Source organism: Chiloscyllium plagiosum, unplaced genomic scaffold (assembly GCF_037043375.1).
Source record: "Chiloscyllium plagiosum isolate Xiang-an unplaced genomic scaffold, Cpla_swu_hap1 HiC_scaffold_39, whole genome shotgun sequence".
Taxonomy (NCBI): Eukaryota; Metazoa; Chordata; class Chondrichthyes; order Orectolobiformes; family Hemiscylliidae; genus Chiloscyllium; species Chiloscyllium plagiosum.
The window spans coordinates 2,839,846-2,865,456 of record NW_028270177.1 but is presented as its reverse complement, the minus strand read 5'-3'; the positions used below and the strand labels follow the sequence as shown (position 1 = coordinate 2,865,456).

Here is a 25,611-nt window from a genome sequence, read left to right as displayed (position 1 = left end):
TAAGAGGCTTGACTGGGTAAATACTGAGAGAATAGAAGGTTAAGAATCTTTGGAACTCCTTGGCACGGAGAGCTGTGGAGCAGTATCCTTGTGTATATTTAAGCTGATCAATTGGGGAATGAAGGGTTATGGGAAAAGGGTCAGAAAATGGATGCGAGGAAGCAAGCATGATCCTATTGAATGGCAGAGCTGGCTCAAGGAGCTAATTGGTCTACTCCTGTTCCTACTTAGCTTATGGATTGCAATGTGATAAAGTGACATAGGTACATTCATCATAAATGTAAATATGTGAATTTATATCAGAAATCTGAAAATTATAACTAGATTTGTAACGTTAAAACAGGAGTTCAATCTTGACTCTTGAACCCTAGGTCAATTATTGATCTTCCTTTTAACCACATTTTACCCTGTAGAATGCATGTCATTTTGACTTCATCTGTACATTGTTTGTTTTAACCTAAAACTGGCATCAATAGGAACTACTTCATAAATGCTCAGATTCATTTTTTCACAAATTAATCAATCACTGAGAAAAGCCTGCCCAAAAGTCGTCTTGTAATAATCTCATTTTCAGTTTCAGATGAACCTATCTAACTGCTCAAGACTTTCTTTCAGATTTTGACCCCTCACCCACACAGAGGTGGACAATCTTTGCCCCCACAAACAAGGAAGGAAAATTAATCACAGTGTCTCTAAAATGCTCAAACTCATCCTAAAGCCCACTGAAAAGAGAAGCAAGGAAGCATCTGCCAATCTCTGTGGAATATAGAACAGAGAGTAGGAGTGAGTGTGGAGGTGGAGGGGGTGTAGAAGGCGGAATAAATGAAAGCAAAGCAGTAGAAAATATAATGAAATGTTGGAACCTTGAACTTGAATCAGAATGTAACCGAACTCAGCTTCAATTCTCAAGCTGCAGCACTCTCCTTGTGCTGTATATTAACATATTTTGGGGAAATTGCTATTCATAAGGTGTCATAGTGATAATAACAGAAAAGATCTGATAAATATTAATGAGAAGAATAGGTCTCGAACACTGACAGTGAAATAAATTCACAGAAAAGAGAATAATGGAGGGAGTTCAGAAGTTGTTGTTATACTTTGGGCCTAAAGGGCTCAGAGATCATAGAATTATGTGGTCGTGCCTCTTTGTTTGATTATTGTTGAGAGCTAAACCATTAAAGTTTGCAATAATCAAAGAATTTGTGTGTTAGGCATGTTTATTTTATTGAATAAGTGATCTATTTTCTGCTATAATCTAATCCCAATAATTCAAAATCATAATTGTTTTAAAAACTGCACATTATCTCATTCAAATTAAGAAAATTTGAGACAAGGAATATAACTTCATAACTTGAACTTTCATAATGAGAATACAAACATTTTAAACTTTTTTATTGTAATTTTCATAAAAACATTTAGACACAGTGCTTACTCAAGAGATAGGTTCGTTATGTGGAACAGAAAGATCCCAGAATGGGCCCCAGTTTGTGTAAAGCATTCTGTTGCGCAGGTTGGTTGTAATGTGCATGAACCATCTGTTAGGCTTCTCACTGCTGATTAAAATCCCTCTGGAAAATGTACCTATGTGAATAGTAGAATCATAGAATGGTTACAGCACAGAAAGAGGCTTTTGGCCTGCCATGTCTGTACCAGCTCTTAGCAGTAACAACTCAGCCAGTCTTACTTTCTCACCTTCATTGCAAAATAGAGAGAGATGAATTTGCCTATGACATGTCTCATTGGGACTCAGTGCTCTATGGTCTGTTCCTCGGGACGCATACCGAGACGAACATCAACTGTGCCTGAAGGATCATCAACTCAGTGAAAGACGCTCTTTGGTCTGTCCGAAACCTGTTGATCTTACAGCTGAAGGAGTTGACCCTGACTGTGTGGCACATTCCAAGGAACAGGACTACGTTTTGAGAGACGCACTGAAGCTTGGGGCAGCTGTCGCCAAGGCGCAGTGGAGAAAGACCACGTGTAAGGTCTGCCTGCCTAAGAAGAACAGGGGGCCCACCCAGAAATTGGTCCCCACTGACGCCTCAGCTAAATATCTGGATGGTCAATGTACAGACTTGTATATATGAATGATTAATTCCGATCTCTGTATGTAAAGAAATGCAATGTGTGCGTAAGAATGGCATGACAATTGTATAGATATCAAAATAATTTTATGAATAAAGTTTATTTTTGAAATAAAAAAAGTCTAATTAAAGACATAATGTGTACTTATATTTGCACCTTTAATGTAAAAAAAAACATACAGGCTGGATAGCTGAAAGCACTGACACCATTGGAACACTGTAATTCCTCAGGACCTTAGATAAATTATGAGCACAACTCCAGCAGGAGCCTAGATCAGGCATTTGGAATACAATCAGAACCGAGATTCAATGTCAGGTGACCTGGAGGTGAGTCCAGAGCTGAGGACTTCCTTTGTTAGGAGTTTTCACTTCCCCAGCATCAGAAACCCAGTGTAATGCTCTGGGCCATGTGGAATGAGATGAAGTAGACTGGATTCTAGGAGCAGATATTGCTTCCAGCAACATGGGGTCTCCCATTGTGCTGCTGGTACTCTGTAACCCATTTATTCCACAACTCTCACATTGAGAGGCTGCACAATCTTGATCTAATTACTGGGATCAAAAGCCTGAAATTTTCATCACCTGTCAGGGCTCAATTGCAAGTCTGATCACAGACAAATTAATAAAGAGCTGTTCATCATGAAACTTTACCTCAAGATGCATTAACCTTCATAACTTGTGCCTGTAAAACACCTTTGACATAAATTAAACTTAGCGCCTGTATAACTGAAAGCACAGACACCAATCAGAAAACACTAATTCAAGGATGTGCAAGATGCCAGAATTGGAGGAACCTAGGCATCTCAGAGGGTCATGGGACTGGTGGAGATTACAGAGAAGACTTGAAAACCAGAATAATAATTTTAAAATCGAGGCACTGCCAGGGAACAATGGGGAACCAATGTGGGTCAGTGAGCATTGGACATGATGGACCAATGGGACTTCATGTAAGTTAGGACATGGTCCGCAGAGTTCTGAATGAGCTCATGTGGAAGGTCAAACAGCAGTGCATTGACTTTCATCGAGAAGATGATGAAGCTATTTTTAAGACAGAAGAGTATAATTAATTCCATTTGCCTTGAAATGTTGAACTGTGACACAAATACAAAGAAAATAAATATAATTTTACAAAATCACAGTGACTGTCATTGGTAATAAGTAAGACTTAACAAATCTACACCAGCAGTAAATTCATGCAACTATGGCAACAGGAAACACTAAAATTTAACAACACTTTTCTGCTGGCTCTATTCAGATCAACTGTGCACATTTACTTTATATGCATCATTAATATTCTTAAAATAAACTCCACTTGAAAACATTTTAATTATATGTTTAGACTCTTATGTAACTGCAGACCCTATTACAATCATTCTGATAATCAACACACTGACGATCCATTAGCTACATGCCATTTCCTGTTTCATAATCAAACAACTTCAACCTTGTTTACAGTAATGGGTTCATGGACTGGTGTGTTGGTATTAAGACCATTGCTCATTTTGGTATATCTTAATACACTGGAGTTGAGTAGAAAGAACATAATTTCAAAGTTTGCAGGTAACAAAACACAAAACACAAAAATATTTAAGATTTAAAAAAATATTTAAAAGAATGGTAACAGATTTCAGGAGGACATGGATTGGTGAAATGACAAGTGAAATGAAATTTAACACTGAAAACTGTGATACATTTTGATAGGAAGACGAGGAAGAGGCAATATGAACAAAATTGTACAATTATAAAGAAAGTGCAGAAATAAGGAGCTGGGATCTGTAACAAATGTTTAGGATGACAGAACAAATTGTAAATGTTTGAAAAGGCGTACAGAATGCTTAGCTTTATAAACTGAAACATACAATACAAAAGCAAGGACCTTATGCTAATTCATTGTAAAACACAGATCGGGTCTCAATGGGAATATTGTGTTTAATTGTGGCACCAGGCTTTGGGAAAGATTTGAATGCCTCAAATAAGTATAAGGAAGATACACAAAGATGTACCAGAGTTGTTGAATTTTGGTTACATGGAGAAACTGGGATTGCTTTCCCTTGAGAGGAGAAGGTTAAGTGGAGAATTAGTAGAGATATTCAAAATCAGGAATGGTTTTGATAAGAGTAAACAAAGAAACAGTTTCCATTGCTACGACAGTTTGGTAATTGCTCCAGTAACAGGCTTGACACATTTTACTCTGTTAAAGGTGCGATATAAATACAAGTGTTTCTTGTTTTACGACCCCTATATCAGCTAAGGAAAACATTCAGCAGAGTCTTTCCATGCGTTACATCTCAGTTTGCATGCGAGAGGTTACTAATCCATGCTTGGGATATTTGAGCTGCATTTTCTCCTAATGAGACAGTAGCCACAGACAGATGCAACCTGATCCATGAAGATGTGATTCATATGTTCAGTATGTCCAGATTATCAGAGGCTGGAACACCAGAAGGCATCGACAGGTTAGTCTGGAGACTGAACATGTTTGTCTTGTAATGTCTACTGCCTGAAAGCAGAATTCAGATCGAAAAGTACAAGGTCCCTGAAATGCCTGGGCAAGCTCAAATTAACCAAAAGGCCAGAATAACTTTGCATGGAATCTATTAAAAAAAACTGGCCTGGCTTTAAGTCCTGGCTTTTTTCCACATAAAATAACTAAGAAGCCATAAATTGGAAACTTTTCAGCTTATTTCTAAAGTAAAAAGAACACATTACCGTGTCCATGAGAAGATGAATTATGCTAAGTGTTCTGTTATGGTGGGTTTGTGTGCATGTGGTGGGGGGAAACAGGCTGATGATATAAGTTTCAAAAGAATTTATTTCATTCATGAATTAATCTAATCCTTTCATATTATTTGTGAAGGGAATAGATTGCTCTTGGATGTGTAAAATCTCATAACCTGTATCAATTGAAAATTCTGTATCTGCAGTTTTACTCAGTATTTGATGGTTTGAGGTCAGGTGTCAATGTTTGACTCTAATCTTTTCAAATGTAGCCCAGTCTTAATGCAATCATCTTCTCAACTATGTATATCTGGAAGCTTGTCATGGGCAATTTTCAAATGAATTGTATTCTCATCAAAAGGAATTAAAGCTGCAAACAAGGATCTCTCAGCAGTTATTACTTCTTAAACACATTTAGAAGCATTGAACTCTACAAAAAGATGTCCTTGCTATCACAAAACATTCAAGATCTAAATTCCATCTTCGGGGATTATGTGAAATGGTTGATAGCAATCAGCTGTTTATTTCTGATTTTCTTTTCTAACAAGTCAGTGTATAAAACAGGCTGATTCACTGTCACCTGTTCTATTATACTACTTAAGCTGAATTTCAACTCAATATCAAATTTTAAATTTGAGAAATGACTAATTCTTCCATCTGGCTTCTCTTTATTACTATAAATTGTGTAATCCATCATGTTGTTAAGTTCTCACATTTGCACACAACTCACCTACTGTGTCAACATTATAATACAGAATCAGAGAAGTGCTATGGTGCATAAGGAGGTTATTAGTCCGTCTTGTCAACACTGAAAGAGAAATGTCACCACCTGAAAAGCATCATGTTACCTTGTCACATCTCCTTCACAATAGTTCCCCTCCAGTCCTTCTGTTCTAAGAGCTGCTGTTATCTCTTTCTAACCTTCACCTTCCAGCTGTCTTCTCTACAAAGCTAAGACCTTCTGCAGTTGCCTCTTAAAAAGCAAGAGATTTTTTGTAAACATACATTGCACCTACGTCTACCAAAAAGCAACAATTCATAAATATTAGATCTAATGAAAACTGCTTTAAGTTAATCCTTTATCCCCAACTGCTGACCATTTAATGTATATATTCACATTAATTTAGAAATGTGTTAATAGTTGCCGCTATAGTTTATGCCATTCAGTTTGGGAATTCAAGTTTTTTTGGTAGCATCTGCTTTGCAACATTTTCTGTGTGATATATTTAATAACTGCAGCAATCATAATCCTGCTCTCAAAAACATTTTGATATTTTTTCTGTTGACTATATCTGAGAAATGTATTAATAATTGCAGCTGCACTCAGGATCTTACTGTTCCAAACTCCGTTTCACCATATAATTGGACACTCAGGGTCCAAGCCCCAGGGTATAGTATTATTGAAGAGTAGAGATGCACAAACTACAAGACCCATTATTACTGTACTATCCAAGAGACTTTCTAAGGCAGATGTAGAACTAATACATTATTTTTCTGTGTACTTCCCCTCCTAATTCCAAGTTTTCGCACTCCACTTGTTTTATTTCATTAATTTGTACTGAGAGATCTGCAGGTTTAATGTGAACTAGCTTCTTGCTATTATATTTACTTCTCCCTTTAAATGTTCCTCTCAAAACAATTTATCCCTATAATACACTTTTAATACATTCCCTTTTCCTCAAACTTTCAATACAATCTTAGATTCCCAATATTTTTATAATTGTTTCAATTCTATATAAAAACTTTGATTTTTCTCTCCATTATTTGTTTTGGAGCAGTATAATTAATTGAAGGAATTAATGATAAAAATGATACACTAACGACCACTTTTTGTGTATTTTATTTAATAACTAATTTGCAACCTATTTTTCATTGATAACTTCAGAGAAATACATTTTAAAAATATCTCACTATATTAATTTTTAAAAGGTCATTATGGTTTCTTGCTGTGGCACATTAGTACTGGCGGTAGATGAGTTGAGCATTGTACCCCGTTCTTATGAAGGCATCCTTGAGTACTTTCAAGTGCCCATCATGTTCTTCCTCATCTGAACAGATCCTGTATATACGTAGGGCTTGTCCGTAGAGGATGGCTGTTTTACAGCAAGAAACTGTAATGACCTCCTCAAGAGACAGATACAAGCTGCAACCGACAGGGTACCTTTCTTTGTCCAATACTTCCCAGGAGCCGAAAAGCTATGCCATGTTCTTCGCAGCCTGCGACACATTATCAATGAGGATTAGCACCCTGCCAAGACCTTCCTCACGCCTCCACTTCTCACCTTTAAACAACCACCAAACCTCAAATAGATAATTGTTTGCAGCAAACTACCTGGCTTTCAGGACAACACCCCACAACCCTGTCACGGTAGATGCTACAAGAAATGTCAGAGTGTTGACACGGATATCACCATTACACATGGGGACACCTCCCACCATGTACGTGGTAGGTACTCATGTGACGTGGCCATTGTTGTCTATCTCATACGCTGCAGGCAAGGATGCCCTGAGGCATGGTACATTGGTGAGACTGAACAGTGGCCTTGGCAATGGATGAATGGGCACTGCACAACAATCAACAGACAGGAGTGTTCCCTCCCAGTCGGAGAGTACTTCAGCCGTCCAGGACATTTGACCCTGGACCTTCAGGTGACCATCCTCCAAGGCAGACTTTGTGACAGGCAACAATGCAAAGCAGCCAAGCAGAGGCTGATAGTCAAGTTTGGTACCCATGGGGATGGCCTCAACCAGGACCTTGGATTCATGTCACATTACAGGGGATCCTGCTGCACTCTATACACACACACACACACACTCATGCAGACCCTCTCTCATATGCTCACACACCCTCTCACAGACCTATACCCCTTTATACTCTCACTGTCACATATACATACAAACATATTTCAGAAATAAAGCCCTGTCATTCTCAGAGTCATTATAAAAAATAACCAAAGTACGCAAAGTCATGGAGTAATAGAGATGTACAGCACAGAAACAGGTTCTTCAGTCCAACTTGTCCACCCTGACCAGATATCCTAAATTAATCTAGTCCCATTTGCTAGCATTTGGCCGATAATCTTTAAACCCTTCCATTTCACATACCCATCCAGATGCCTTTCAAATGTTGTCACTGTACCAGCCTCCACCACTCCCTTTGGCAGCTCAATCCATACATGCACCATCCTTTGCGTGAAAACGTTGTCTCTTCAGTCCCTTTTAAATCTTTCCCCTCTCACCCTAAATTTATGCCCTCTAGTTCTGGACTTCCCCACTCCAGGGAAAAAGATATTGTCTATTTACCCTATCCATGCCCCTCATGATTTTATAAACTTCTATAAGGTCACCCCTCAGCATCCAATGCTCAGGGAAAACAGCCCCAGCCTACTCAGCCTCTCCCTATAGCTCAAAGCCCACACGCTGGTAACATCCTTGTAAATCTTTTCTGAATTTCACAACATCCTTCCCTATAGGTGGTAGATCAGAATTGCACACAATATTCCAAAAGTGGCCTAACCAATGTCCTGTACAGCCACAACATGACCTCGCAACTTCTATACTTAATGCTTTGACCAATAAAGTAAAGCATATCAAATGCCACCTTCACTATCCTCTCTACCTGCGATTCTACTTTCAAGGAACTATGAACCTGCACTCCAAGGTCTCTCCATTCAAAAACACTCCCCAGGACCTTACCATTAAGTCCTGCCCTCATTTGCTTTTCCAAAATGCAGTACTTTACATTTATCTAAATTAAACTCCATCTGCCATTCCTCAGCCCACTGGCCCATCTGATCAAGGTCCTATGTAATCTCAGGTAACCTTCTTCGCTGTCCACTACACCTCCAATTTTGGTGTCACCTGCAAACTTACTGACTATACCTCCTATGTTCGCATTCAAATAATTTTTCTAAATTACAAAAAGCAGTGGGCCTTACTTTACCTGTGGAATAGACCCAGGCTAACAGAATAAACAGACCAGCTTTATAAGAACGTAATTATTATAAACAAATAAATTCTAACCACTGATAAACAACCATAAAATGCTGATATATGATACCACTAGTTGAATCTCTAACTCCCTTCCAACCACCTGCTCCTCCCACATACACACATGCATATACACACAGATGGACAAAAAAAACACCCTGGTCATAGAGATGTACAACATGGAAACAGACCCTTTGGTCCAACCTTTCATAGTGAGAAAAGAAAGCAGATGTAGTAGATCAAAAGCCCCAGTCCATGGGTTTCGCTGAGATGGTCTTTTTGCTTGTGTGGATTTTCTGTTCTTCATCCTCTTTCCTGCAGGGTTTTCCAATTTGTCAATTCAGGCACGTCAACTGTCTCAGAGTTACTGAATAAAGATTGCAGCTTACAACAACTGGTGAAGGAAAATAAACTGGTTATCTTCAGGCTTTAGGTATCTTACTGGACAGGAAGACACATTATCTGCTCCTCGCTGCAGTCCACAGGCTTCTGCTAATATCATACATGCTCACAGATGTTCAGCTACCCAGGAGTCAATCAGTCAGGCTGATGGCCTTTGACATCCCCAACTGGTCACAACTTCACAAATGAATCAACAACCCATTACTGTCAAATTGTCAATTAGTGCACACCCCTTGACTGCCAGCCTGTATGCAAACAGCCTCTCTCACTGCTTGAGTAAAGCAGTAGTATAAATCTGATTTACAGTGAGTTTCTGTAACTTGGTTTATAAAACTACAGCAATTCCTTCCATAATCCTTTGCTATAAAAGTTTTTTTTTTCATTTTAAGTCCACATTCAAAATTATAGAAAAATGAAAAGACATAGTCATTACAATGTCTTAAATGGGAGGCAACTTATGTTTAACAGTCAGGGCACGCAGGGACAAGGTAGGACTAATAAATTAAACTGCATTTATTCAATGCAAGGGGCCGAATGAGGAAAGCAGATGAACTCTGGGCATGGTTAGGAACATGGGATTGGGAGATCATAGCAATTACAGAAACCTGGCTCAGGGATGGGCAGAATTGGCAGCTTCATGTTTCAGGATACAAATGCTACAGGAAGGATAGAAAGGGAGGCAGGAGAGGCGGGGGAGTGGCGTTTTTGATCATGGATATTCCTGGAACTGCATCCAGGGAAGTTATTTGGGTGGAACTGAGAAGAAAGGGATGATCACCTTATTGGGATTGTATTACAGACCCCCTAATAGTCAGAAGGAAATTGAGAAACAAACTTGTCAGGAGATCTCAGCTATCTGTAAGAATAATAGGGTGGTTATGGTAGAGGATTTTAACATTCCAAACATAGACTGGGACTGCCATAGTGTTTTAGGTTTAGATGGAGAAGAATTTGTTAAGTGTGTACAAGAAAATTTTCTGATTCAGTATGTGGATGTACCTACTAGAGAAGGTGCAAAACTTGACCTACTCTTGGGAAGTAAGGCAGGACAGGTGACTGAGGTGTCAGTGGGGGAAAACTTTTGGGCCAGCAACCATAATTCCATTAGATTTAAAATAGTGATGGAAAAGGATAGACTGGATCTAAAAGTTGAAGTTCTAAATTGGAGAAAGGCCAATTTTGACATTATGAGGCAAGAATTTAAGGGCGGCACGGTGGCACAGCGGTTAGCACTGCTGCCTCACAGCGCCAGAGACTCGGGTTCAATTCCCGCCTCAGGCGACTGACTGTGTGGAGTTTGCACGTTCTCCCCGTGTCTGCGTGGGTTTCCTCCGGGTGCTCCGGTTTCCTCCCACAGTCCAAAGATGTGCAGGTCAGGTGAATTGGCCATGCTAAATTGCCGTAGTGTTAGGTGAAGGGTTAAATGTAGGTGAATGGGTCTGGGTGGGTTGCGCTTCGGCGGGGCGGTGTGGACTTGTTGGGCCGAAGGGCCTGTTTCCAAACTGTAAGTAATATAATCTAAAAAAAAAACTTTCAAAAGCTGATTGGGGGCAGATGTTCGCAGGTAAAGGGACGGCTGGAAAATGGGAAGCCTTCAGGAATGAGATAACAAGAATCCAGAGAAAGTATATCCCTGCTAGGGTGAAAGGAAAGACTGGTAGGTATAGGGAATGCTGGATGACTAAAGAAATTGAGGGTTTGGTTAAGAAAAAGAAGGAAGCATATGTAAGGCATAGACAGGATAGATCGAGTGAATCCTTAGAAGAGTATAAAGGCAGTAGGAGTATACTTAAGAAGGAAATCAGGAGGGCAAAAAGGGGACATGAGATAGCTTTGGCAAATAGAATTAAGGAGAATCCAAAGGTTTTTACAAATACATTAAAGACAAAAGAGTACCAAGGCGGCCTTTGTGTGGAGCTGCAGAAAATGGGGTAGATACTAAATGAGTATTTTGCATCAGTATTTACTGTGGAAAAGGACATGGAAGATATAGAATGTATGGAAATAGATGGTGACATCTTGCAAAATGGCCATATTACAGAGGAGGAAGTGCTGGATTTCTTGAAATGCATTTGGTGGATAAATCCCCAGGATCTGATCAGGTGTACCTGAGAACTTTGTGGGAAGCTAGAGAAGTGATTGCTGGGTCTCTTGCTGAGATATTTGTATCATTGATAACCACAGGTGAGGGGCTGGAAGACTGGAGGTTGGCTAACGTGGTGCACTGTTTAAGAAGGGTGGTAAGGACAAGCCAGGGAACTATAGACCAGTGAGCCTGACGTCAGCGTGGGCAAGTTGTTGGAGAGAATCCTGAGGGACAGGATGTTCATGTATTTGGAAAGGCAAGGACTGATTAGGGATAGTCAACATGGCTTTGTGCATGGGAAATCATGTCTCACAAACTTAAGTGAGTTTTTTGAAGAAGTAACAAAGAAGATTGATGAGGGCAGAGCAGTAGATGTGATCCATATGGACTTCGACAAGGTTCCCCATGGGAAATTGGTTAGCCAGGTTAGATCTCACAGAATACAGGGAGAACTAGCCATTTAGATACAGAACTGGCTCAAAGGTAGAAGACAGAGTGGTGGTGGAGCGTTGTTTTTCAGACTGGAGGCCTGTGACCGGTGGAGTGCCACAAGGATCGGTGCTGGGTCCTCTACTTTTTGTCATTTACATAAATGATTTGGATGCAAGCATAAGAGGTACAGTTAGTAAGTTTGCAGATGACACCAAAATTGAAGGTGTAGTGGACAGCGAAGAAGATTACCTCAGATTACAACAGGATCTTGACCAGATGGGCCAATGGGCTGAGAAGTGGCAGATGGCGTTTAATTTAGCTAAATGTCAGGTGCTGCATTTTGGGAAAGCAAATCTTAGCAAGACTTATGCACTTAATGGTAAGGTCCGAAGGAGTGTTCCTGAACAAAGAGACATTGGAGTGCAGATTCATAGCTCCTTGAAAGTGGAGTCACAGGTATATAGGATAGTGAAGGAGGCGTTTGATATGCTTTCTTTTATTGGTCAGAGTATTGAGTACAAGAGTTGGGAGGTCATGTTGCAGCTGTACAGGACACTGGTTAGGCCACTGTTGGAATATTGCATGCAATTCTGGACTCCCGCCTATCGGAAAGATGTTGTGAAACTTGAAAGGGTTCAGAAAAGATTTACAAGGATGTTGCCAGGGTTGGAGGATTTGAGCTATAGGGAGAGGCTGAATATGCTGGGGCTGTTTTCCCTGGAGCATTGGAGGTTGAGGGCTGACCTTATAGACGTTTACAAAATCATGAGGGGCATGGATAGGATAAGTAGACAAAGTATTTTCCCTGGGGTCAGGGAGTCCAGAACTAGAGCACATAGATTTAAGGTGACAGGGGAAAGATATAAAAGAGACCCAAGGGGCAACTTTTCACACAGAGGGTGGTATGTGTATGGAATGAGCTGTCAGAGGAAGTGGTGGAGGCTGGTACAATTGCAAACCTTAAGAGGCATTTGGATGGGTATATGAATAGGAAGGATTTGGAGGGATATGGGCCGGGTGCTGGCAGGTGGGCCTAGATTGGGTTGGGATATCCGGTCGGCATGGACAGGTTGGACCGAAGGGTCTGTTTCCATGCTGTACATATCTATGACTCTATGACTAATTGTTGTTTCATAGATCTGGGCTCTCCCCTAAGGGAACTACCCTCTCAACACAGAGACTGTCAAGTTCCCTCAGGATCTTATATAGTTACATAGTTCAATAACGTCATCTCTGATTTGTCCAATCTTTCCTCATAAGATAACTCCTTCATTACAAGCACCAGTCAAATGCACTTTCTCTGAATAATGTCTAATCAATTAATATTCTTTCTTAAGTATAGAAACCTAAACTGTGGTCTCCAGTAATCCAGATGTGGTCTCATAATGCCATGTACAACCGTAAGAAAGCATCCTTATACTTATGCTCCATTCCCCTTTCAGTAGACAATCTTTCATCCAAAGTGAGAACCTAAAACATTACAGCGCAGTACAGGCCCTTCGGCCCTTGATGTTGCGCCGACCTGTCATACCAACCTGAAGCCCATCTAACCTACTCTATTCCAAGTATGTCCATATGCTTGTCCAATGACGATTTAAATGTACTTAAAGTTGGCGAATCTACTACCGTTGCAGGCAAAGCATTGCATACCCTTACTACTCTCTGAGTAAAGAAACTACCTCTGACATCTGTCCTATATCTATCACCCCTCAATTTAAAGCTATGCCCCCTTGTGCTCGCCGTCACCATACTTGGAAAAAGGCTCTCCCTGTCCACCCTATCTAACCCTCTGATTATCTTATATGTCTCTATTACGTCACCTCTCAACCTTCTTCTCTCCAATGAAAATAGCCTCAAGTCCCTCAGCCTTTCCTCGTAAGACCTTCTCTCCATACCAGACAACATCCTAGTAAATCTCCTCTGCACTCTTTCCAAAGCTTCCACATCCTTCTTATAATGCGGTGACCAGAACTGCACACAATACTCCAAGTGCGGCTGCACTAGAGTTTTGTACAACTGTAGCATAACCTCATGGTTCTGGAATTCGATCCCTCTATTAATAAAAGCTAAAACACTGTATGCCTTCTAAACAACCCTGTCAACTTGGGTGGCAACTTTCAAGGATCTGCGTACCTGGACACCAAGATCTCGCTGCTCATCTACACTACCAAGAATCTTACCATTAGCCCAGTACTTTGCATTCCGGTTACTCCGACCAAAGTGAATCACCTCACACTTGTCCGCATTAAACTCCATTTGCCACCTCTCAGCCCAGCTCTGCAGCTTATCTATGTCTCTCTGTAACCTACAACATCTTTCGTCACTATCCACAAGTCCACCGACCTTAGTGTCATCTGCAAATTTACTAACTCACCCTTCTACATCCTCATCCAGGTCGTTTATAAAAATGACGAACAGCAGTGGACCCAACACTGACCCTTGTGGTACACCACTGGTAACTGGACTCCAGGATGACCATTTCCCATCAACCACCACCTTCTGTCTTCTTTCAGCAAGCCAATTACTGATCCAAACTGCTATATCTCCCATAATCCCATTCCTCTGCATTTTGTACAATAGCCTACTGTGGGGAATCTTATCGAACGCCTTGCTGAAATCCATATACACCACATCAACCGGTTTGCTCTCATCTACCTGTTTGTTCACCTCTCAAAGAACTCAATAAGGTTTGTGAGGCATGACCTACCCTTCACAAAACCGTGCTGACTATCCATAATCAAATTATTCTTTTCTAGATGATTATAAATCCTATCTCTTACAACCTTTTCCAACACTTTACCAACAACCAAAGTAAGGCTCACTGGTCTATAATTACCAGAGTTGTCTCTACTTCCCTTCTTGAACAGGGGAACCACATTTGCTATCCTCCAGTCTTCTGGCACTATTCCTGTAGACAATTACGATTTAAAGATCAATGCCAAAGGCTCGGCAATCTCCTCCCTGGCTTCCCAGAAGATCCTAGGATAAATCCCATCTGGCCCAGGGGACTTATTTATTTTCACACTCTGCTGGATTTCTAATACCTCCTCCTTGTGAACCTCAATTCCACCTAGTCTCCTGGCCTGTATCTCAGTAATCTCCTCGACAACATTGTCATTTTCTAGAGTGAATAGTGTTGAAAAATATTCATTTAGTGCTTCCCCTATCTCCTCTGACTCCACACACAACTTCCCACTACTATCCTTGATTGGCCCTAATCTTACTTGTCATTCTTTTATTCCTTAAATACCTATAGAAAGCCTTAGGGTTTACCCTGATCCTATCTGCCAACAACTTCTCATGTCTCCTCCTGCCTCTTCTGAGCTCTCTCTTTAAGTCTCCACCACCACCCTCTATCTTCTACCTTTGAGCCAGTTCTGTATCCAAATGGCTAGTTCTCCCTGTATTCCATGAGATCTAACCTTGCTAATCAGTCTCCCATGGGGAACCTTGTCGAATGCCTTACTGAAGTCCATTTAGATCACAGCTACTGCTCTGCCCTCATCAATCCTCTTTGTTACTTCCTCAAAAAACTCAATCAAGTTTGTGAGACATGATTTCCCACACACAAAGTCGTGTTGACTATCCCTAATCAGTCCTTGCCTTTCCAAATACATGCGCATCCTGTCCCTCAGGATTCCCTCCAATAACTTGCCCACCACCGAGGTCAAGCTCATTGGTCTATAGTTCCCTGGCTTGTCCTTACCACCCTTCTTAAACTGTGGCACCACGTTTGCCAACCTCCAGTCTTCTGACACCTCACCTGTGACTATCGTACCATATGCTTCTTAACAACTCTATCAACCTGGATGGTAACTTTCATGGATTTATGCTCTTGGACACCGAGATCTCCCGGTTCATCTACACTGCCAAGAATTTTATCAAAATGCATGACCGTACACTTTCCCACATTGTATTTCATTTGCCCCTTCTTTGCCCACTCTCTTAACATTCCCGACTCCTCAATATTACTTATCCCTCCAACTTTGTATCATCTGCAAACCTAACCAGAATGTCCTCAGTTCCTTCGTCTATATCATTAATGTGTAAAGTGAAAAGTTGTGGTCCCAACCCTTGTGGAATATCACGAGTCATCGACTTCCATCCTGAGAAGGACCCTTTTATCCCCACTCTCTGCCTTCTGCCAGAAAGCCAATCTTCTATCCATGCTAGTATCTTGCCTCTAAAACATGGGCCCTTATCTTACTCAGCAGCTTCCTGTGCGGCGCCCTAAGAAAAGCCTTCTGGAAGTCCTCAGAGATAACGTCCATTGGTTCTCCTTTGTTTAACCTGCTCGTTACCTTCTCAAAGAATTCTAACAGATTTGTCAGACATTACCTCATCTTTATGAAACCATGCTGACTTTGCCCTACTTTACCATTGAATTCTAAGTATTCAGAAATCTCATCCTTCACAATGGACTCCAAAATCTTACCAATGACTGGGGTCAGTCTAATTGGCCGATAATTTCCCGCCTTTTGCCTTGCCCCCTTCTTAAATGGGGGGGGTTACATTAGTGACTTTCTAGTCCTCTGGGACCTTTCATGACTCCAGTGGTACCTGAAAGATTACTACTAAAGCCTCCACTATCTCTTCAGCTATCTCCTTCAGAACTCTAGGACGTCACCCATCTGGTCCAGGTGATTTATCCACTTTCAGCTTATTTGGCACCTTCTCCTTAGTAATGGCCACTGTACTCATCTTGGCCGGCCCCGGCTCTCTTGAATTTTTGGAATATTGCTGGTGTCTTCCACCATGAAGACAGATGCAAAATATGCAGATCCTCAGCTATTTCTTTGTTCACGATTACTACTTCTCTCGCATCATTTTTCAGTGGCCCAATGTCCACTTTTGCCCTATATATATATCTAAAGAAACTCCTGCAGTCTTTCCTAATATTACCAGCAATCGTACCCTCATATTTACTCTTCTCCTTCTTTATTTAATTGTAATCACTCCCCTCCCACCACCTTCCCCAATCCCTCACCACCTCTCCCCTCCCCTCCGACCACCATCCCCAATCCCTCAGACCCTCCCCACACTACCATCCCCCAATCCCTCAGCCCCTCCCCACTCTACCATCCCCAATACCTCATCCCCTCCCCACACTACCATTCCCAATCCCTCAGCCCTTTTCCTCACGACCATACCCAGCCCCCCACACTACCATCCCCAATCCCTCAGCCCCTCCCCACACTACCATCCCCAATCCCTCAGCCACTCCAATCACTACCATCCCCAATCCCTCAGCCCCTCCCCACACTACCATCCCCCAATCCCTCAGCCCCTCCCCACTCTACCATCCCCAATCCCTCATCCCGTCCCCTCACTACCATCCCCAATCCCTCAGCCCCTCCAATCACTACCATCCCCAATCCCTCAGCCCCTCCCCACACTACCATCCCCAATCCCTCAGCCATTCTCCACTCTACAATCCCCCAATCCATCAGCCCCTCCCCTCACTACCATCCCCAATCCCTCAGCCTCTCCCCACATTATCATCCCCCAATCCCTCAGCCCCTCCCCACATTATCATCCCCAAATCCCACAGCCCCTCCCCACACTACCATCCCCAATCCCTCAGCCCCATCCCAATCCCTCAGCCCCTCCCCACTCTACCATCCCCCAATCCCTCAGCACATCCCCAATACCTCATCCCCTCCCCACACTACCATTCCCAATCCCTCAGCCCTTTTCCTCACGACCATACCCAGCCCCCCACATTACCATCCCCAATCCCTCAGCCCCTCCCCACACTACCATCCCCAATCCCTCAGCCCCTCCAATCACTACCATCCCCAATCCCTCAGCCCCTCCCCACACTACCATCCCCCAATCCCTCAGCCCCTCCCCACTCTACCATCCCCAATCCCTCATCCCGTCCCCTCACTACCATCCCCAATCCCTCAGCCCCTCCCCACACTACCATCCCCAATCCCTCAGCCATTCTCCACTCTACAATCCCCCAATCCATCAGCCCCTCCCCTCACTACCATCCCCAATCCCTCAGCCTCTCCCCACATTATCATCCCCCAATCCCTCAGCCCCTCCCCTCATTATCATCCCCAAATCCCACAGCCCCTCCCCACTCTACCATCCCCCAATCCCTCAGCACATCCCCAATTCCTCAGCCCCTCCCCACTCTACCATTCCCCAATCCCTCAGCCACTCCCCACTCTACCATCCCCCAATGCCTCAGCCCCTCCCCACTCAACCATCCCCCAATCCCTCAGCCCCTCCCCACTCTACCATCCCCCAATCCCTCAGCCCCTCCCCACTCAACCATCCCCCAATCCCTCAGCTCCTCCCCACTCTACCATCCCCAATCACTCAGCCCCACCCCACTCTACCATCCCCCAATCCCTCAGCCCCTCCCGACTCAACCATCCCCCAATCCCTCAGCCCCTCCCCACTCTACCATCCCCAATCTCTCAGCCCCTCCCCACTCTACAATCCCCCAATCCCTCAGCCCCTCCCCACTCTACCATCCCCCAATCCCTCAGCCCCTCCCCAATCCCTCAGCCCCTCCCCACTCTACCATCCCCCAATCCCTCAGCCCCTCCCCACACTACCATCCCCAATCCCTCAGCCCCTGCCCACACTACCATCCCCCAGCCTGTCCCCACACTACCATCCACAATCCCTCAGTCCCTCCCCAATCCCTCAGCACCTCCCCTCACTACCATCCCCCAATCCCTCAGCCCCTCCCCTCACTACCATCCCACAATCCCTCAGCCCCTCCCCACTCTACCATCCCACAATCCCTCAGCCCCTCCCCACATTGCCTCCCCAATTCCCCAGCCCATCCTCACACTACCATCCCCAATCCCTCAGCCCCTCCTCACACTACCATCCACCAATCCCTCAGCCCCTCCCCTCACTACCATCCCCAATCCCTCAGCCCCTCCCCTCACTACCATGCCACAATCCCTCAGCCCCTCTCCACTCTCCCATCCCCTCACTACCATGCCACAATCCCTCAGCCCCTCTCCACTCTCCCATCCCCTCGCCTCACTACCATGCCACAATCCCTCAGCCCCTCTCCACTCTACCATCCCCCAATCCCTCAGCCCCTCCCCACTCTACCATCCCCCAATCCCTCAGCCCCTCCCCACTTTACCATCCCCAATCCCTCAGCCCATCCCCTCACTACCATACCACAATCCCTCAGCCCCTCCGCACTCTACCATCCCCAATCCCTCAGTCCCCTCCCCTCACTACCATCCCCAATCCCTCAGTCCCCTCCCCTCACTACCATCCCCAATCCCTCAGACCCTCCCCTCACTACCATCTCCCAATCCCTCAGACCCTCCCCACACTACCATCCCCATCACTCAGCCCCGCCCCACACTACCATCCCCAATCCCTCAGCCCCTCCCCACTCTACCATCCCCAATCCCTCCCACTCTACCATCCCCCAATCCCTCAGCCCGTCCCCTCAATTCCATCCCCAATCCCTCAGCCCCTCCCCTCACTACCATCCCCCAATCCCTCAGCCCCTCCCCACTCTACCATCCCCAATCCTCAGCCCCTCCCCACTCTACCATCCCCATTCCTCAGCCCCTCCCCACTCTACCATCCCCCAATCCTCAGCCCCCCCACTCTACCATCCCCAATCCCTCAGCCCCTCCCCTCACTACCATCCCTCAATCCCTCAGCCCCTCCCTTCACTTCCATCCCCCAATCCCTCAGCCCCTCCCCTCACTACCATCCCACAATCCCTCAGCCCCTCCCCTCACTACCATCCCCCAATCCCTCAGCCCCTCCCCTCACTACCATCCCCCAATCCCTCAGCCCCTCCCCTCACTACCATCCCCAATCCCTCAGCCCCTCCTCTCACTACCATCCTCAATCCCTCAGCCCCTCCCCTCACTACCATCCCCCAATCCATCAGCCCCTCCCCTCACTACCATCCCCCAATCCCTCAGCCCCTCCCCTCACTACCATCCCCCAATCCCTCAGCCCCTCCCCTCACTACCATCCCCAATCCCTCAGCCCCTCCTCTCACTACCATCCTCAATCCCTCAGCCCCTCCCCTCACTACCATCCCCCAATCCATCAGCCCCTCCCCTCACTACCATCCCCCAATCCCTCAGCCCCTCCCCTCACTACCATCCCCCAAACCCTCAGCCCCTCCCCTCACTACCATCCCCAATCCCTCAGCCCCTCCCCTCACTACCATCCCCCAATCCCTCAGCAAAACTGAATGACAATCAGCCCAGTGAGGGTCAGACCCGTCTCTGATTGGTTTGAACAGCAGCCATTGGTGATTGGCCGGTCTGTAAACTGCGGGCTGATTGGCCACATGTGTGGGTGGAGCCGGGCCATCATCAGGCTCTGATTGGCCGGGCAGTGGAGCGCGCGCTTTGGTTCCTCCTGCGGCAAAGAAGTCATTTCATGTTTAAGATTTAAAACTAAATTCCTGTTAATTCTATTATAATTCGGTAAGTTATAATTCGAAGAGAAGTTGCTTTCAGTAGATGCAGTAGAGTTTTCAGAATTTAACAGTAACGTTACACATCTATTTTCCTTCACCTTTTTAGAAAAGTAATTTATTACGCGTTTATTGAACCTGAATTAGCGTTTATCCAGTTTCGGGGACAGGAATTTCCCAACTTTTAACGCTGCTGGAGCTGGAGTCAGCAGCTCGCGCCTGCGCATGGACACCCGACAGGGCAGAGCCGGGGCGGCGCCTGCGCACGGAACACCTACAGGGCAGTGCCGGAACTGCACTTGCGCACCGACCCCCTACACGGCTGTGCCGGGCCGGCGCCTGCGTACAGAATGTTTGTGGTAGTGAATGTTCATAGAGTTTCTACAGCGTAGAAACAGGCCCTTGGGCCCAATAAGTCCATACTGACCCTGACTAATGTACCTAACCTACACATCCCTGCTACACTATGGGCATAGCCAATTCACTTAACCTGCACATCTCCGGACTGTGGGAGGAATGTATAAATTCCATACAGACAGATGTTCTTGAGGCATTGACTATAAACAAAATTTCACTTGAGGCTGATCACTACTTTAAAAACAACTTGCATTCCTCTTTTCCGAGATGTCCAAAGCCTTTAATCACAAAATATGTTTTCATCAAAGCGTAGTCACAGAAACATTACAGGACAGAGAAAGGCCCATTGAACTTATACCAGATGGGAAATATGTTACGAAGAGGACATAGAAGTTTGCAGAAGGCAGTTGATAGGTTGAGTGAGCGAACTAAAAACTAAAACTTAGTGTGGGAAACTTTGGGAAGAATAAAAAAAGCAAAATATTGCTTAAACGAGGAATGATTATGGAAATTCGAGGTGCAGAGGGATTTAGTTGTACTAGTGCATTTGGCCCTTTGAGCCTGTTCTGCCAGTGATACTAATGATATCAGTGGTTTGGTTGAGTAGGTGAAAAAGTGGCAAACAGAATTCAATCTGGAGACATGCACAGTTATGCATTTGAGGAGGGCAAACAAAGCAAAAGAGTACACAATAAGGTGACAGATCTTGAAAGGGGTAAAGGAAGTGAGAGACCTTGGGGGACATGTCAACAGGTCCATGAAGATGGTAGGACAGGTTGAAGACATTGTAAAGAAGGCATATGGGATGTTTTCCTTCATTAGCCAAAATGTTGAATGCAAGAGTAGGAACTATACACACACTGGGTTAGGCTATTTGGAGATTTGTGTACAGTTCTGGCCACTACATTACAGGAAAGACATGATTGCTCTAAAGACAGTACAGAGGACATTTATAAGAATATTGTGAGGGCTTGAACATTTCATCTATGAAGGAAGGTTTAAATAGGTTAGGTTTGTTTTCCTTTAGAACGCAGAAAACTGAGATTTACAATAAACGGCTTTGATAGAGTGGACAGGGAAGATCTGTTTCCCTTAGCAGCGAGGTCAGTTATCTGAAGGCATAGATTCAAGTGGTGTACAAGGTTAGAGGGCATATGGGGAAAACCTTGATCACCCAGACGATGGTTAGTGTTTTGAATTCCGTGCACAGTTTTGTACTTGTAGCGGAAATCCTCAACTCAATTAAAACCTGGATCTGCACAAGACGTGCTGGAACCTGTAGGGCAGTGGACCAGGTGTTGGTAAGTGGGATTAGTGGAGCAGACATGATGGGCTAAATGGCTTCGTTGTGTGCTTTTATTTTACTATGCTGTTCCCGTATAGACTGAGGTGATTCTTGGGACCTGTGTCCTCACCTGACATCCTGTTTCTATCAAGCCAAAAGCTATGATTAGAAACTCGAGTCAATGTGGATGCTGCACAGACAAAGGAAGATAGTCAAATAAGTCTTCTCATTGTTCTGTCTCTTATTTGGTATTGTACGACAAATACCAAATAATAAAATCACACAACAGATACTGGACTGAAAATAACTATTTCATAACATTTATATTATTATTTTAAATGATCCAATGGTTTTACCATCCTCATTTAATTTTATAAAGTGAATAGGACAAGCATCTGTGATGAGTGACACTTTGGAAAATGGTTTGTTCGATATTCCTGACTGTGATCACTTAGAAGATGATGAAATCTTTCCACCTCTTCCTCCTCCATCATCCCCTGGACAAGTGGCAGATGGTGGAGTTACTGCTGATGGGGGTAAGTCAGTCTCAAATTGTAATGCATTTTGTGGATAATTGAAATAGTTTTGATTCTGAGATCCATTACAAACAGGGTGTTCTGCAATAATGTGCGTTTTGTCAGTGCAAATTGGCTATAACGCAGTTGACGAATTGTGGATGTTGTTTGGGTAATGCAAACTTTTTACTGAAGGGATATAGCGATTTTCTATAGCTCAAGGTTGTAGTGGAAAACAAACTGTTGTGTTATAATAGAATTACCTGTAGTACGTCAGCTTTCATTTCAACTGTATAGAATAAAATACAATACCTTCTTTTAGATTAAAGAATTGGAATGCAGAAAATAAGCTGTCCATTTAATGAAACAATCTGAAACCAGGAAATTATCGTTCAGTTGATTAAACCTACATGTGTTGTTGGTGACGAATTGACCAGTGGGGGAAATGGCTTACAAGTAAACCTTCAAAGTGTGAGCACTGTAATCTCTGTATAATTTGCAAAAACAATCATGCAAGAAGTCTGAAATCTAAATTTATCATATGGTCTGTCTATCTCTGATATTTGGGTCCTAATTTATTGTACTAATTTAAATATCAGTTGTACCTCTGTGGAGGACCTCGTCAATGAACTGAGCAGCACCTTGTTATTTTACTTTCACAAGGAGAGGGCTGCTATCACTATTATTCTGGAGACACAGGTAATGTTCTGAGGACCTGGGTTTGAATGGCAGATGCTGGAATTTGAATTTAATAAAAATCTGGAATCAAGGACAAAAGAACAAAGAAAATTACAGCACAGGAACAGGCCCTTCAGCGGTCAAGTCTGCGCTGATCCACATCCCCTATCGAAACCTGTCTCCTATTTTCTAAAGATCTTTTTGCTCCCTGCCCATTCATGTATTTGTCTAGATACATCTTAAATTATGCTATCATGCCCACCTCTACCACTGCCCTCCATGTAAAAAAAACTTTACATGCATATCTCCCTTAAACTTTTCCCCTCTCACCTTGAACTCGTGACCCGTGGTAATTGAGTCCCCCACTCGAGGAAAAAGCTTCTTGCTATCCACCCTGTCTAGACCTCAATCAGGTCCACCCTCAACCTCTGTCTTTCTAATAAAAATAATCCTAATGTACTCAACTTCTCTCCATAACTAGCACCCTCCATATCAGGGAACATCCTGGTGAACTGCCTCTGCACCCTCTCCAAAGCATTCATATCCTTTTGGTAATGTGGCAACCAGAACTGTACACGGTATTCCAAACATGGCCAAAGCAAAGTCTTATACAACTGTAACATCACCTGCCAACTCTTGTACTCAATACCCTGTCTGATGAAGGAAAACATGCCATATCCTTTCTTGACCACTCTGTTGACCTGCATTGCACCTTCAGGGTACAATGGATCTGAACACCCAGATCTCTCTGTATGTCAGTTTTTCCTAGGGGCTTTTCCATTTACCATACAGTTCGCTCTGGAATTGGATCTTCCAAAATGCATCACCTCTTATTTGCCCGGATTGTACTCCATCTGCCATTTCTACACCCAACTCTCCAATTTATCTATCTATATTTTGCTGCATTCTCTGACAGTCCCCTTCATTATCTGCTACTCCACCAATCTTAGTGTCATCTCCAAATTTGCTAATCAGACCACCTATATCTTCCTCCAGATCATTTATGTATATCACAAATAACAGTGGTCCCAATATGGATCCCTGTGGAACACCACTGGTCACAGATCTCCATTTTGAGAAGTTCCCTTCCACTACTACTCTCTGTCTCCTGCTGCCCAGCCAGTTCTCCATCCACCTAGCTAGTATACCCTGGACTCCATGAGACTTCACTTTCTCCATCACTCTACCATGGGAGACCTGGAAAAGAGGATTGATGAGGTTGAGCACAGAATCACAGTGGTGGAAGCTGATGCCAGTTATTCTAAGGATAGGATCCAAGCCTTGGAAATGCAGGTCTATAGTTTGCATGACCAAGTGGATGATCTTGAGAACAAGGGCAGGAGAAAAAATATTTGGATCATGGGTCTGCCTGAGGGTAATGAGAGGCCTGTGGAATTTTTTGAGGATTGTTTGCTGAAATTCTTTAACTTGGAGAATGGCATGAGAGGCTTGAAGATTGAGAGGGCTCACCGGGTCACAGTGCGGAGATCAGGTCTGGGTCAATGCCCTCGTCCTCTCCTCTTGTATATATAATCTTTGATAGCTTTATAGATTTGTTAAATGTAATGGTTTTAGTTTATGTAGTTTTTATGTTTGATGGATCATGTGACACTAAGGCTCAGCGATTTGTGGTTCGAGTTCCTCCTCTCTGGAATTTAAATGTTACTGCAGAAGGGTATGGCTAATGACTTGATGAAATGATGTACCTGGAATATCAAGGGGAGTCACTCACCAATTAAGAGGAAGAAGGTATTGTTGAGTCTTAGGAGAAGGTGGATATTGCTTTGTTACAGGAGACGCACTTGGATGATAGGGAGCATTTGAAACTACAGCAGAATGGCTTTGATTGGGTTTACTTTTCATCTTTTAATACCCGAAGTAGGGGAGTGGCTATATTGGTAAGGAGGAACCTTCCATTTAAGTTACGAGAGTGTGTTAAAGACACAAATGGGAGGTTTGTAATTCTCAAAGCCCTGACAAATGGAAAATAATCTGTTGTTTTAAATGTTTACTGCCCTCCAGCTCATCGCCTCAAATATTTGGTAGATGGGCTTTCTAAACTGATTAGTCTTGAGTCCTGGCTTATCATTATAGGGGGAGATTTTAACTGTCTCATGGATCCCACAGTAGACAGGTTGCCCCTCAATAACTTCTATACAAACTAAACAATTAGTGGATCTGTGTGTGGAGTTAGGGTTGGTGGACATCTGGAGGCGTCTGCACCCTACAGACAGGGATTTTACATTTTTTTCCAATCCACACAGATGTCACAGTAGACCATTTGGCCCATTGAGTCTGCAATGACCCATCAAACAGCATCCCACCCAGACCCCTATCCAATCCCCATAACCTCTGTTTTACCACGGCTAACCTACATTGCAGACAATGTAGCATGGCCAATCCACCTAACTCGCTCATTTTGGACTTTGGAAGGAAACTGGAGCACCCAGAAGAAACCCATGCAGGCGCAGGGAGAACATGCAAACTGTACACAGTCACCCAAGGCAGGAATTGAAGCTGGGTATCTGCGCTGTGAGACAGCAGTGCTAACTACTGAGCCATCGTGCTGCCACTTAATGTTCTAAAAGCTATAACATTCATATGCAGGAATCCTGTCCTCTCCAAACAGA

At 43.7% G+C, this 25,611-nt stretch overlaps 1 protein-coding gene across 2 annotated transcripts in view; it reads left to right on the top strand.

Moving 5' to 3' along the window:
- The first annotated feature begins 4,403 nt into the window (after positions 1-4,403).
- The window catches only part of tipin (timeless interacting protein), a 35,345-nt gene continuing 14,137 nt past the window's right edge, over positions 4,404-25,611 (top strand). Inside the window, exons 1-2 of one of the 2 annotated variants that reach the window (XM_087981350.1) lie at positions 4,404-4,540; positions 22,168-22,324. In XM_087981350.1, the coding sequence (XP_087837476.1) occupies positions 22,189-22,324 (136 nt within the window). In that variant the 5' untranslated portion in view covers positions 4,404-4,540; positions 22,168-22,188. Of the gene's footprint in view, positions 4,541-20,054; positions 20,157-22,167; positions 22,325-25,611 lie in introns of those variants that run through there. The other variant, XM_043677088.2, reaches the window with a different exon arrangement.